General features: G+C 36.1%; 1 protein-coding gene across 1 annotated transcript in view; it reads right to left on the bottom strand.

Annotated features, from left to right (window-relative positions):
• Window positions 1-15,437, bottom strand: part of LOC306874200 (polycystin-1-like) — a 91,980-nt gene that overhangs the window by 3,969 nt on the left and 72,574 nt on the right. Inside the window, exons 29-45 of the mRNA XM_079424056.1 lie at window positions 15,072-15,242; window positions 14,841-14,984; window positions 13,731-13,938; window positions 13,365-13,491; window positions 13,134-13,250; window positions 11,720-11,769; window positions 9,920-10,119; window positions 8,783-8,855; window positions 7,929-8,044; window positions 7,615-7,817; window positions 6,396-6,590; window positions 5,914-6,053; window positions 4,317-4,447; window positions 2,742-2,862; window positions 2,208-2,333; window positions 1,254-1,428; window positions 855-1,142 (exon numbers count right to left, since the gene is read on the bottom strand). Of these exons, the coding sequence (XP_079280182.1) occupies window positions 855-1,142; window positions 1,254-1,428; window positions 2,208-2,333; window positions 2,742-2,862; window positions 4,317-4,447; window positions 5,914-6,053; window positions 6,396-6,590; window positions 7,615-7,817; window positions 7,929-8,044; window positions 8,783-8,855; window positions 9,920-10,119; window positions 11,720-11,769; window positions 13,134-13,250; window positions 13,365-13,491; window positions 13,731-13,938; window positions 14,841-14,984; window positions 15,072-15,242 (2,585 nt within the window). The remainder of the gene's footprint in view (window positions 1-854; window positions 1,143-1,253; window positions 1,429-2,207; window positions 2,334-2,741; window positions 2,863-4,316; window positions 4,448-5,913; window positions 6,054-6,395; window positions 6,591-7,614; window positions 7,818-7,928; window positions 8,045-8,782; window positions 8,856-9,919; window positions 10,120-11,719; window positions 11,770-13,133; window positions 13,251-13,364; window positions 13,492-13,730; window positions 13,939-14,840; window positions 14,985-15,071; window positions 15,243-15,437) is intronic.

The following is a 15,437-nucleotide window of genomic DNA, read 5'->3' as shown; positions in this document are numbered from 1 at the left end:
GGAATGCCTGTTTTTGTATTGGTCTCTGTGATTCCACCCACTGCCAATTTACCCAGTAATATTTCGACAGTTGGCGGAAAACACTGTGTACTGCAGCCATGGAAGCCAGCAAACAAACTGGGTCAGAAACTGCAGATTCAATCCAACCTAAAATGCCTCAGCATCCATCTGAAAATGTCTATGAGCATATTAAAACACAGATAAATCAACTAGGGCTGTCGCGGTGAAGGAATTTCCCTTGCGGTAATTTTGAGTGGCATTACAGTGTCTTTGAGCGAGTCTTTAAACTGTTCATTCAACTGCACGTTCGAAAACGCTGATTCATTCGAAGAGATATGTAATGAAACATGCTCTTGCGTGTGCTCAATCTGGCAACCATTGAGTCTGAGTAGGAGGGGGCAGGAGAAACAACTCCCTCCAATATTCTGAAGTTGGACTGGACTGCTAGCTGTCAATATTATATACAGAACCTTTAAATATTTAGTGATGTCTGGCCTGATGTGTAGAGGAGAAGAACTTGAGGTGGGAATTTATAACTTTGCAGATGCGTGTCTGCATAGAGTAGCATTTATTTAGCTGTCCCGAACAAATTTATTAGCAGGACAATCCCTCTGGAATAACCTGAGGTTAAGTGCCTTGCTCGAGGGCACAAAGGTTCATTTTTCTAGTTATCAGTACTGAACTTCATCTAGTACACCATCTTACAGTACTATTCCATATTTATAAGTACTGGAAAAAAAATTATAGTAGAGACTTTGCAACACCATTTATTAAGGCATGGCATTCTGCAGCTCCAACTGTAGAGCATGTTTCTAACAATGCAGAAGTTATGGGTTTGATTCCCATTTGCTCACCTTGAGAACCAGTAGGAAGAGCAGAGTTGCACTGAGTTGGTTCAGAACCTGGTTCTGCTGAGCCAGAGGAAAGAAGTCTGTAAAAATGTCACGTTGTTGTAGAAATGACCCCCATTGGTGGGCGGACAGCACAGAGCGGCTCAGGTGTAGCGAGGCGACAGAAATGGCCAACAGCAGACTGCAAACACTTGCTATGTTCCACAAACGCAGGAAATAGCCAGGCCCTTGTTTCCAAGCAACCGCACCCTCACGTACAGAGAAATAGATCACGAAGACCAGCAGGAGGAGCTATGAGAGAAAGAGAGAACTTAATGAACCTCTGCCTCTCTTCAGACAGCAAAAATGAACTGAACTAATAGGATCAGCTTTCAAAAGTGTTTTGTGATTGGCTGATGTTACCGTGAGGAACAGCGGCAGGTCCATGCCGTGACTGAGTGTGTGGAGGCTGCAGGTTTTGAGGTCCAGACTCAACTGAGCACGCTCAGATACAGGAAACTCCAGCAGGAACGTGAAGACGGCCAACAGATCAGTGTTGATGTTATAGAGGGGAAACTCCACGAATAGAGCCCTGGTCCTGAAGACAAACACACAAAACATCAGAGAACAGTCATTCTCAGTACCGTTCCCTCCAGTCAATTAGAATACTAATAAAATACTGTAGTAATATTTGTGCCATGCAATAATTGAGAAATTAATAATAAAAAAAATCAATAAATAAAATATAATAAAACATGTTTTATGTAAAATAAATTTAGCAATCAAAAAAATATTTAATTGATTGATAAAAACAAATATATATATTTTTTTTACATTTTAAAATTTTTAAATAAAGCAATGAATTATGACATGCCTAAACAAGAAAAAAAATACATAATACATATATAATACATAATACATTATAATATAAAAATTACACATTAAAAGATTATGATAGACATTTTAAAATCTATTATACATTTTTTTGCTTTGCAATCTGGTAATCAAAAATGTATTTAATTAATAAAATCAAATAATTTAATTGAAAATATTAAACAAATCATTTGGTAATTATGAAAAAATTTAAAGTTATTTTCATTAGGTAATCATTTCATGACTGATAATGGTAATACATTTTTAGCGCAGTTTTGAGAAGCCAACTGTTGTTCTTTTATACATTTATACAGCTTATATTTGAGGAAATTGATTTGATCAATTTCCTAAAAGGCCTATTGTGTGGTGCAAATGAGTGTGCAATAAATAGTCAATATAAAACAACTTCCTTCTTCTTCTTCAGTCTTTTGTTGAGCATCTCCTCACTAACTGATTAGTATGCATTGGCTGTATATATCAGTGTGTGTGTGAGTTTATACTCACAGCGGGTCGAGCCACTGGTGTGTGTTGAGTTGTTGGATCAGAGCTCTGGAGTCGTGCATGGTCCTGCTGAGATCCTGCACGAATCCAGCGCTGCTGTAGACAGACACCTGCCCCCAGTGCCACACACTGCACACACATCAAACCTGCATGAGAATCTCACTGACATGCGGACGAGGAGAAAACAAAGACAACCTCACAACCAGAAGACATGATCCAAGATCAGCCAGGGTCATGATTAATTCAACTAGAGATCTGTACAGACTGAACGCACACTGATCGGCCTCCAGTTTATTTGACCCTTGTATTCCAGAACAAAAAAACTTTTGGAAATTTGGATGAAAACTGTTTTATAAGTGGTGTCATGGAAGAACAAAGCTTCTTTAATCTCGGAAATTAAATTGCCTTGCCAACTGAAATTCACCCCTTTCCCCAAACCATCCTGTGGTTTGCACAGGAGCTTCACTCTCCTGTGTATTGAGACAGGTTTTTCAGTTTGGCCGAAAAAAGAAGACAAATGCATCATATGACTCTCACCCGCTGCTCTGAGCTGTACTGATACTCCAGTTCTGCACCAATTCTGAGGCTGACTCCGCCCACCCGGCCGGGACACACCCAAACCACGAGGCTGCTGGGAAATAGCCAGTGATGGGGCATTCTGGAAGAGAGCAAGAAAGATGAGGGTCAAAGTTCATGAGTGATTCGTGCTTTTATTATTTGTTTCCTAAGAATGTATCAGTGTTGGGAATACATATGTTACAGATTACATATGACCCTATTTAAAATGTAATTAGTAACTATTTCAATTTCTTTAATCATGTAACTGATTACTTTTCTAAATTTAAATTTCTATTTTTTTCCAAAACTTTTCTTAAATGTTAGTCATTTTGCAAGATTTAAAGCAGGCGGGGTTAACCTTACAGTAGTACTCAACACTGATGTCAGACTTTCCAAATCTTTCATCACTTGAAGATTATAATAATTCAATTTTAAAGCATCGCCACCACAAAATTAGTCTTTAGCAAATCGTGACAGGAAATAGTAATAATAGCTAAGATACTGTTCTTGAAATCAAATCTTTGCATAGCTATGACAGGAAACACTGCCATCTAACAATGCCTTTATGAAAAAAAAAAGTTAATAAAAAAAATAAAGCATATACATAAACCCAAACAGGAAATAATATAGTTATAGAATAAGCATGTGTTCTAAGCTCCTGAAACATTGCTGTCTCATATTTTAGAGCAATCAATGCAATTTGGCAAAGAAATTAATCAAATCTGTATGTGTGAGAAAAAATTCAGATGTAACCCCTTACTGTAAGTAACTGTAATTAAATTGCACATTTTTCTCAGTAACTATAACAGATTACTTGATTGTAATTAAATGATGTCATTCAGTTACATGTAACTGGTTACTCCCCAACACTGGAATGTATGTAGTGAAAAATGTAAATGAACAAAGTTTGTTGGTATATTCTGAAGCTCTTCCTCATCCACCTGAATCATGCATATGAATGTGTGTGTCTTTGAGGAAAAATCAATTTCAGTCCGAATGAAACGCTGTGAGTCTCAGTCTGACATCAGTGCTGCTTCAACACTCTGTCGATCTCATTGTTCTCGGGAAAATGAAAGAACATTTCATCCATCTGCGAGTGCTGACCTCTCAACGACAGGAATGAAATCACGCACGCATTCTTTATACAGCCTCATGCAAATCCAGGAGCACAGGACCAACAAAGGTAAAAAAAGCTGAAACAACAATATTCTGCTTCAAACTCAGCATTTGCTCAGACACTGATGCCTGTTATTATTTTTTCCATATATAATGCAAACAAAAACTTTTATTTGGGACGCAATTAATCATGATTAATCGTTTGACAGCACTAATATATATATATATATATATATATATTTATTTATTTATTTATTATTTATTTTTTACATTTATCAAAAGCAACTTATTGTGGAGAAAAACATTCTTTAGAGGATAATTCATTATATAAATGGCTATTTAATAAATGTAAAAAATAAATAATATTTTATTTATTATAACATAATATATGAATCTATATTTTTATGAGGCCTCTGTGTTTATGAGGTGGTAGAGCACCTGGCTGAGCTCTCAGCTGTCGGAGGCGGGGTTGACCTATCAGCAGGCTGCCCGTCTTCTCCATCAGGTCAGGTCCATCCAGTAACCGTGGTAACAGGGTGTCTGAGAGCCACGCCCACACATCTTCACGTCTGCAGACAGAGGATCAGACAAGTTAGATGTGTGTGTGTGTGTGTGTTACAGACTGTGATGCTCAGAGAGGCTCATGGTGTGAAACAGCAGCCACCTGTCGAAAACACTACATCAGCATACTGTCATCTCACCTCCCTCTGTCTGATCTGATACATCAACACACACACACACACACACACACACACACTGACTGCATGGAGTCTGACCCGACAGATGGGTGAACAAGAGAAACAGGACAACATGGAAAGACTGTCATAGTGTGCTGTTAGGCAGGATTCAGCAGTGCACCGTACCCTAAAGAACAATATTAGTTTGTTTCCGCCTCTGAAACAACTTTTGTGCCGACATAACCAAGATGGCTCGTGTGCAGAAAAATAACATACAGTATTTTAATACTAATATTACGAAGACCAATATTAATGTTTAGTCATATTTATAAAAGCTTATATTTATGAATATTCAAAATAATAAATGTTAATATTAACATAATTAAACATTCATATTTATTTATATTCACTCTGATATCAATACTGCTATTAATATGATCAATATTTATAATAATTTATAATACCAATATCAGTGACAATAATTAATATCAATAATATTAACACAGTAATGATACATTATAATTAATAAATATATTTAATTCAGTATCGCTTTTTATTTGAGTTTTTTCATTTATATGTTTATTATTGAAATGTTGTTATATGCATGTGTCAATTTTATTTAATTTCTTTATTTTCTTAAATAATGTGGGTATATAGTATTTATAGAGTTGTAACTTTTAGTTACTTTTTCTTATTTGTAAGTCGCTTTGGACAAAAGCGTCTGCTAAATGACAAAAGTAAAAGTAAAGTAAGTAAAGTATTAATATCTAAATACTAATTAAAATTCTTCAAATGTAAATAATGATTAATATGAAGTTTTATTACGATGTACTGGAACAGGAAAGATGCCGGCCTGCCAAAGCCTTGTCTAAAAAGTTTAAACAAGTTTTAAAAGGTTTATAAAAATTTAATTTAATTTTTTAAATGACATTTTTAAAGTTTAAAATCATCTATTAATTCATCTATTATACATTGACGAAAACCTAACTATTAATTATACATTATTATTAATAATCACTTATAATTAAGAAATATTAATTTAAATAATAATAAAATTTTTTTTAAAAAATTGTTAATATTTATTAATATAAAATTTTAAATGACTATTAATTAGAAATTGCATACCATTTATTAGAAAAAGGAAGTTTGTCAAGATCATTTTTGTCGATGTTGGCTTGCCAAAAGCTTGTCTAAAAAATTTAACTTGTTTAACACTCTTTAAATTCTTGGCTTTATGCTTATTGAGTCAGAACATTCTTTAATATCTACACGCCCCTGTATTTGTTTGTTGCTGGACAAAAGTCGTGGAATGCTAATTGACCTACGTGTGTGTGTGTGTGTGTGTGTGTGTGTAGTACCTGCTGATGTTGTTGAAGTGTTCTGTGAGGAAGTGCTCCTGCAGCTGAGTGTGTAGTCGTAGGCGATGGGCGTCTTTGGCCGAGTCTGAGTAATTGAGCAGTAAAACCACCAGCAGGAACAGCATGTAGAGCAGGAAACCCTGTCAATCCGACACAAAACATCTATTATTCAGACACCCACTCCTTCACATTCACGAGCGGAGAGAAACACATGTCAATCACAGCTCAGAGAGTCTAATGAGAAGAAGCCCGCTCCTGTCCAACAGCCAATCAGAGTTTTCCTCAAAGTCCTGTGTCTGAAAGTCAACCTGGCAATCAGCGATGTTAATGGAGCACAGTGTGTATTTCCTCAATGGCTTTATAATAGGAGCTAATGCTGGAGTTGAAGCTATTTTGAAGCTAACAAAGGACTTCTAGGAAAACTATAGAGTTATGACAACTTTGAAGTCTTAATTCACCGTTCACTGAAATGACTGCCATACCTTTAGCATGGTGTGCAGCAGGTGGACCTTGCGTGCCTCCTCTCGGGCCTGTGAGAGAGCAAACCCCTGCGGCGGCCGCACTCGTGGGATCCTCTGAACCACTCTCTCCACACGCGGACAGTCCACCAGCACATCCTGCTCCTCAGCTCTCAGACGACCCACGACCAGAGAGAAATACACCCCCTCCAACAACACCTGAACACACAGCAGAATCAGCCAACACAGCTGCATTTAAAACACAACTGATTTCACAACGTATCATTTGAGTCATCCACGCAAGTTATTTAAAAATATACACATTAATGAATATTAATAGCAAAATAATTAAATTTTCTTATCTACTCATATTCACATTGATGTGATATTGATATGACTATTATCAATATTCATAATAATAGTAATGATATTAATACAAATGATTAAACTTAACTATGCATCATATTTAATCATTATATATTATTTAAATAATAATTCATTTGTAAATGCTATTATATGAACTTTAAAATATCAGTTAGAAAATTGTACTAATATTCATTGAAAAACAAAAACTTAAGTTAAACAAAAAGTAAACTTATTGTATCATTATTTCAGTGTTTATTTGTCATAATGAGTAAATAAATATGAAAATGAACATTAAAAATATTAATAGAATTTTTTTATTGTTAATATTGACATTAATATTACAGATCATCATAATTCATAATAATATAAATACAAATAATCAAACTTAATTATGCATTATAATTTATTAATTATATGTAATGAATACATTATTCATCTGAATAATAATAACCAATTTGTTAAATATTAATATTAATTAGAAATTTATAGTAATATTCACTAAAAAAGGAAGTTTGTCAAGACCAACTATGACAATGTTGGCTTTTTAAAGTCTTGTCTGAAAGAAATAAGTGAAACTTATTTTACACAGCATAATTTTCGCAGTGTTTACTTGTGCTTTTAACATGAATACTAGTGGCAGTGGTTTACTAGCTAGACGAAAAAATGGAAAATGCTGTTTTTAATGCACTTTTTTTTTCTCGATCTCTTCACTACTAAAACTACAACACACACTGAAACTTAAACGTCAACTTCTATGAAGATGAACAAATTATTATTTGACATACATTGATTAATTTTGATCCCTGCTGAAAAAAAACATACATAAACCAGCCTACGCTTACGTTTAGGTGTTAGGTGCTGTCGTGCGTGTATGTACCTTCAGAGGTTCGAGAATGAGGAATGATGACAGGAAACTGGCAATGCAGGAGATGAGCCACATCAGAGCCACGCCCTCGCTGAAGCTCCGCCCCAGCCACATCGATAGGCTGCTGGAGAGGATAAGCCCCACCCAGCTGGCCCACAGAGCAGCCAATCCACACAGAGGAGGAAACGGCCTGGGCTTACACACATCCGTCACCACTGAGAGAGAGATATACACACACACACATCGTGTAGGAGTTCAGCTGTTTGTGTCTATTTCTGAGGTAAAAGTGGTTTTAGAAATGTGTGTGTGTGTGTGTGTGTTTGTACCTGTGCGTGAAGTAAAGGCAGTTTTGGGAGGGTCTCGTCTAAATGTTCCCCACAGAACAGGTTCATTCATGTTTTGCAGTTGAATCACCTCCGTCTTATCACCGAATATACTGGAGCTAAACACAAACAACTTTCATTCAGCAAGGACACATTAAACTGATCAAAAGTGACCGTAAAGACATTCATAATGTTACAAAAGATTTCTATTTCAAATAAACACTGTTCTTTTGAACTTTCTATTCTTCACAGAATCCTGAAAAAGTATCACTTTCCAGCAACATATAAAGTAGCAAAAACTTTCAACATATAATAATAATAATAAGCCATTATTAATAATTGAGGACAAAATCAATAATTGATCATTTAAATTGTAATAACGGTAATATATCACATTACTGGTTTTACTGTATTTTAAATTTTTTAAAAAGTAGCCATAAGAGGCTTTTCAAAAACATAAAAAAAAACTTTTGAACAATAGTGTATATGCTATAAGACGTGTTTAAACATACTTTTTAATGAGGCATTCATGCACTTAAAAGCTGATCAATGCATAAATCATGAATGACAAAAAAAACAACCACCAAATTTAGGCTGAATCTGATGCCATTTCATTCACATATATGCTGCACTAAATATACACAGTATAATAATGTTTTTCTATATATATTATTTTATGTCCTTTATATTATTTCTATTTGAATATTTCATTTTATGGACTTTTTAAATGAAATTTCCCAGTTGATATTAATAAAGTATTTTTTAAATCTCAAAGCGACCGCACCAGATGCACTATCCAAAGGACGGCCCTGTTTATAGACACTCAAGTGCAGATGAGAAACTGTGGAGTGACTTACAGATCGCCCATGTCACTGTCCGTCTGAGACAGCAGCTGTCCATCGGCCAGAATGCGCTTGATTAGATCCTCATCTGTCAATCAAAACCAGCATCCAATCAACAACCAGCTCTATTCTTCTGGCACATGCACTAAGTACGTACTTAAAGGGGTCATATGATGTGATTTCATGTTTTCCTTTCTCTTTGGAGTGTTACAAGCTGTTTGTGCATATATAAGATCTGTAAAGTTGCAAAGATTAAAGTCTCAAACCCAAAGAGATATTCTTTATGAAAGTTAAGACTCTGCCACGCCTTCCTAAAACGGCTCATCAAACACGCCCCACATGTCTACATCACAGTGTGGGAAGGTTTGCAAAACACCGCCCAAATGTACACGCAAAGAAAGAAGGCGTAACTTTTATTCTGGCTGTAGTATTGTTGCTGCACCGGCGCCATGTCCTTCGTTGTGAAAGCGAAACTACTAAAAAGCATTTTACAGAGGGCTGTTTCCTGATCCTGGGAGAAAGTAGCCTACAATGTGAACACTATGAATGGCTGTGAACACTATAAAGTGGGGCAATTCCAATGTCGCAAGGACAGTCTGGTGCTTCTGACTCACAGCCTGTAAGTACGTTTCGATATTTAAAGAATTTGCCACTGACTATTCAAACGCGAGTTTGGCATAGTGCTTGTTTGTCGTTTCTCCGATCACAAATGCAGACATGGTAATGTTTACACAGCACGGCGCAACACATAAAAAGACCGTATGAGTAATTATAATCAGTAATTATGTCCTCACTGAATGCAACAAATGCCTCGTTTATAATGGGTTTTATTGTTTTTGTCTCGTCGCCCTGGGACACGGCATCACACACAACATGGTAAGGGGCGTATCATTTCTGTCTCACGCTTGAGGTATTCGGCCAATCAAACCACACTTTGTAAAAATCAACACATTTCAGAAAGGCGGGACTTAGAGGAGCAACAATAATGTACAGTATGTGGAAAATAGTGTTTTTTTGAACCTCGACCTGCGTAAATACATTGCATTACATCAAATACACAAAATAATGTACTTTTTAGCAACATCATATGACCCCTTGAAGTACTAAGTATGCAAAAACAAGTACAAGAGAGGACAGAGGCCAGCGTGTCACCTGAGGAGGAGAAGGATTTGTTCCCGTGGCTGTTGTCATAGATGGTGTCCTCCTCATCGGGACTGAAGGGAATGTCCACACCCAGATGTCTGCTGCCCTGTCCTCTCTTGAGCCGAGGGGGGAACACCGGCCCCATTTCCACAGACGGGTCGGTCAACACATCGGGCCAATCACAGTCAGGAATGCTCCACCTCTGAAGACTACAGCAGAAGAACAAGCTCAGAGATTCAGTCTGATTCGCTCGCTCATTCTCTCTTGTGCTGATTCACATTCAGTTGTTCAGACTCTGATTCGTTTCACTCCCACTCAGTTCATACACTATATGAATCATTCATTCATTCATGCACAAATTGACTATTTGATTCACTTACGCTCACTTAATTTATTCACTTTTGCATTCGTTCAGTCATTCACTCAGTAACTCACTGACTCCAATTAATTTGCACTCAATCGATCACTGTTTGATACACTTCTAAATAATTCTTTCATTCAGTCAGTCGTACTCAATCATTGACTAATTCATACTCACTAGTTCACTAGTCTTTGATTCACTCACACTCACTTAATTCTTTCACTTTTTGAGTCATTCATTCATTTAGTAATTTACTCACTAACTCATTGCCTGTGATTCATTCAATACAGTCTTGCATTAATGCTTTCATTAACTTGCACTCAATGCATTCACTTTTTGAATCATTCACTTATTCAGTCAGTCTGATTCCTTCATAATCACTCATTCAGTCTTTTACTGACTTGATTCACTCATGCTCACTTTTTGAAGCATTCACATATTTAATCATTTACTCACTAACTAGCTCAGGGAATTGGGTTTCATTCACTCGTATATTTTTACACATTTATTCAATACCATTTGTTAAAAATTATTTATTTAACCATTATTTATTACCCACCACCTATGGATTATTCAACATTGTTAAAAATAAAAACTAAAAAAACTAAAAACAAACCCAACACTACTCAATACAAGTTTATTCACTCCAGTGTTATTTTTTTTTATTATTTATATAATATTATAGTATGCATTAATATTTCAGAGTAGCTTTTTATTTTGAATTTTTCAAGTTTTAGTATTTTTTTTCAATATTTGTATTTATTTTTATTTCAGTTTTAGGAAAGGAAAGGACTTTTCCTAGGATATCTAAAATCTAATTGAAATTGTAGATAGAGTGCCAATGGTCCATTTGAGAGGTAGGTGGCGGTAATGCACTTATAAGTCTGCAATCCACCGTAAAGCAAGAAGAAGAAGGTGCGTCACGCGCCGGCTGTTGTGTGAACGCGCTCAGGACAGTTGGACCGGGGAGGTGGATCAGAGGTAAAAAAAAACAATATAAATACTGTTCAGTTTCTTGCACAGACTGATCATGTCTTTAGACCTCAATGTATCGTCACGAGCCGCAGGGTTTAATTTGGTTTTGTCTGTGCATGGTTTTTTTCTCTCAAAGCCGTGGATACCATTGACTGACATTGTATGACTGACAGACTGCAACGGTTTGAGCTAAAAATCTTTGCTTTGTGTTTTACTGAAGAAACAAAGTCACCTATATCTTGGATGCCCTTGGAGTAAGCAGATAAACATCAAATTTTCATTTTTGGGTGAACTATCCCTTTAAGCCTATAGAGTTTTTCATCTAGTTTCAGTTAAGAGTAACAGATTGACTTTAGTCATTTGTTGATTCTCAGTCATTCACTCTTTCATTCAGTGGTGTATTGGATGTAAAGGATGTTTTGCATCCTGCAGGTCTGTGTTTGATGAGCTGTGCTCTAGCACCTCATGCTTACCTCTTAGTGGACGGCGTGGGCAGGTCAATGTTGGTCTCCTCTGAGTATGTCTGCAGAGAGAGAGAGAAACAGGACACGGTGAGCTCATTCCTCTGCAGAAGCGCAATACATTCAGTTCATCTCAGGATATGTGTTTGCTGCCATAAATATCAGCTCATGCTGCTGTGCTTCACATTCACAGTTCACGGCTGGAATCTAAATGGAGCTTCCTGTCTCAGTTTTGTGTTTGCATTTTAATAAAAATTGGCCTGGAAATGTGACATTCGGTGACAGCTGTGACAGACTCAACTGCAACACATTCAAATGTTATGAAGACGACAAAAGCACCTTTCAAGATTCAGACATTAATTTTCAAACCATTTAATTTAGCTTGTTCTCTTACCGCAACCGCAGAGAAATGGAAACAAATAAGCTATGACTGAAAAACATAATGATAAGAAGGTCTTGGTGAAGGTTTCTCTCTGCCTTTGTGTGTCTCTGGATCAGTATTTGGCAAGCGCATTTCAATTTGCACCTCATGAAAGGTTTGAGAGAAACACATCTGGGTCTCTGTCAGAATAAATACAAATATATATACTGTATTCTCCCTTTGAATAACAGATAGACCTTCATCAGAGTCTCTCTAACAGAAAGTGTGTTTTAAATAGCTGTTATATATCACAGTGCTCGGGGTCAAACTCACAGGGGCTGTCATGAGGTAAGTAATGATGCATTGTTTGGACTGTAAAGTATTTATACATTATTGTAATTATGTGCTGCTTTTAATTAATGCTATTTTAGTCAACAATCCAATCTGATGAAATTCATCAATCAGTGTAAAGTAAATGTATATACACACACAAACACACACTTAGCAAATACTTTTGTCCAAAGTAACTTATATTAACAATATTCATAATACACAACACCAGGGTTTAGTGAAGAATTGGATTATTAAACAATGTAGAAAAGGTGAAAAGAAGAAAAAGGGAAACTGAAATAAATAATTTTAAATAAATAACTAAGTACTTATTTATAAAATTAAGAATTTTAACAAAAATATTTGTATAAAATAAACGTGAAAAATGAATGAACAGATAGAAATATAAATGTAAAATATAACCAAATATAAAAATAAACATTTAAAATAAATAAATGCATAAAAACAAAGAAGCTGTACTAAGTAGGCTGTTAACAGTAATATAAACTATATAAATACCTTATATAAAAATTAATTAATAAAAGAACAAATATAAATCTACTTATAACCAATCAAAAAACTAATAAATACAATATTACTTCTAAATAAACTAAGTAAATGTAAAAATGATTGTTAAATAAGTAAATAGTTTTGGTTAGTTAGTCAGTATTGGTTTCTGTTTGTGGAGCAGTGGAAATCTCAGTTGTGTACTTCTCCAACAGTATTTGAACGTACCTCTCCAGGAATGCCATTCAGCATCAGAAAAGAGCTTCCTGTCAGTGAGTTATCCAGGAAGTCATCGATCTCTAGAGACTCCTGGTCCACCTGAGGAGGAAGCTGCTCCACAGAGACCTGATTGTCATCAACAACAGAGAAACAGCTTTTCATTTACTGCACCGCTGCGGTGATGTCTGGACAGATGATCGTGTGTGTGTGTGTGTGTGTGTGTGTGTGTGTGTGTCTCACCTTACTGCGGCTGAGTCTGAACAGACAGAAGACGAGCAGGTAGACAGGATAGACCAGCAGACAGCTCACAAGCCCCGCCCACAGTGTCTCTGCATTCACCGAGACCAGAGCAGACACCGGCGTAGAGCTAAAACACATTCATACAATTAATCCTATTTTAAATGCAATATAGTAGTAGTATATTTTTATTTAATGCAATGGCAGCATCTTAGGCTATTTTCATGGCAAAAACAATAAAAAAATACAAGTATAACAAATACAATTAAAAACTAGCAAGCAAACAAACGCAAGTTATATTACACAAGATTAGAAAAAAAAAAATTAATACAATATAATTGCACAATAGATTGAGTGCCGCTGCTTCACCTGTAGCCGTAGGAGACGGTGCCGTACCACACGGCATTGGCCAGCATGCAGAGCTGCATGAGCAGAGCACAGCAGGTCAGCCGCTGCAGCCGTGTGAAGGGGCTCCGCGGAGGACGCTCCCACAGGGAAAACCACACGTGACTCTCACACACGGCCCTCTGCAGCTCCCAGGACAGCAGCCGCGGCCGCTCGCACAGCTCCGCCTCGTCTGCACACAAGAAACAGAGTCAGCAACAGGAAGCTGGGCAAATGCTATCAGCGGATTTGTTAATGGAACAAATCCGTACTAAGTAGGCTAACTAGTTAGTATATAATACCTACCTAACAGCCCACACCAACTGAGCATAGTTGGGAGCTACACTTTTCAAATAAAGCATAGTATTTTTGTTTGTAAATTTACACAATACAATTTTAAATTTTCAGATAAAATAAAAAATATTTTTAATTATTTATTCATTATTTTACTCTATTATTTCTGTATTATATATTTATATCTATATAATTTTTATATTTATATATTTAAATTAATTGTATTATATTTAATACATAGTTTTTATTTTTGTATTTTACATTTCCATTTTGAGTTAAAATATAGATTTTGTAATGTAATATAATTTATTAATTGTTCATGTTAAACTATTAAAATTTTATATATATATAGACCCACACATATACACACACACCCTAATTTAATATTAAAATGTTATTATAAAAACATTTAATATTGTATCTAACATTTCTTCTTTTATACTATTTTCTATATATTAATATAAACAAATATTTTACATATGTTTTTATATTTTACATGAATTTTACTATAAATACATATAATAAAATATAATACACATTCATATATACACACATACACACCAAATTAAAATTTTGTTTGTACATTTTTAATTTAGTTGCAAAAACAGGAAAAAGGTTGTTTTGTAAATGACACAAACATTATGAGCAAACACAGAATTTAAAGGACTTCATTTCCACTTCTTAAAGCATTATGATTTGTTCTTACCCTTATTCGTTCTCTAAATATTCATGATCTTACAAATCTAATTCCAGCAGCAACCAATCACAACAGGTGTTATATCTGTGGAGGCGGGGCTTTACCTGAGGTTTCCACCTCTATCTCGACTCTGCCGTCTGTTTTCTCGTTGTCGACCGAGAGCCATTCCTCAACCAGGAAGAAATAACTGCTGCCCGTCTGCAGGTCCTTCACCAGGACGTACTGGAGCAGCCATGCAGGAGACAGACCTGACAGACACACAGAGACAGGTTTATCCTGACTGATCTGCCCCGCTCCACACTGCTCGTGTTGTTTGTAGCCGATCTGATCAGTACCTTTGTTGTCGTGCCACACGCGGATCTTCAGCACGCTGCCCAGGCCGGTGTCGGAGGCGATGTGGAAGATGTCCAGGCTGTTTCGAGTGAACGCGCCGATGCTGTCCAGGTGTCTGTGTCCACTGCGGCTCTCACTGCCGTGAAGACTGATGCCAACGTGAGCCGTGGTTCCTGGAGCGGGAATAAACACGTCAAGACAACTGCCAGTCACTCATATCAGTGAGGGAACATAGTTATGAGGAATATTCATCGCTCTAATGCATAAAACTGACAGTCTGCTGGTAACTGATCTGATATAAACAAACCAGACTCAAACACCGCCAGGATTATTATAGTTAACCAAAACCATAAAAAAAAAAACGTTTT

The sequence above is a fragment of the Barbus barbus genome (assembly GCF_936440315.1).
Source record: "Barbus barbus genome assembly, chromosome: 8".
Lineage (NCBI taxonomy): Eukaryota > Metazoa > Chordata > Actinopteri > Cypriniformes > Cyprinidae > Barbus > Barbus barbus.
Note: the sequence above shows the minus strand (reverse complement) of the source record. Positions and strands in the feature narration are given on the sequence as shown.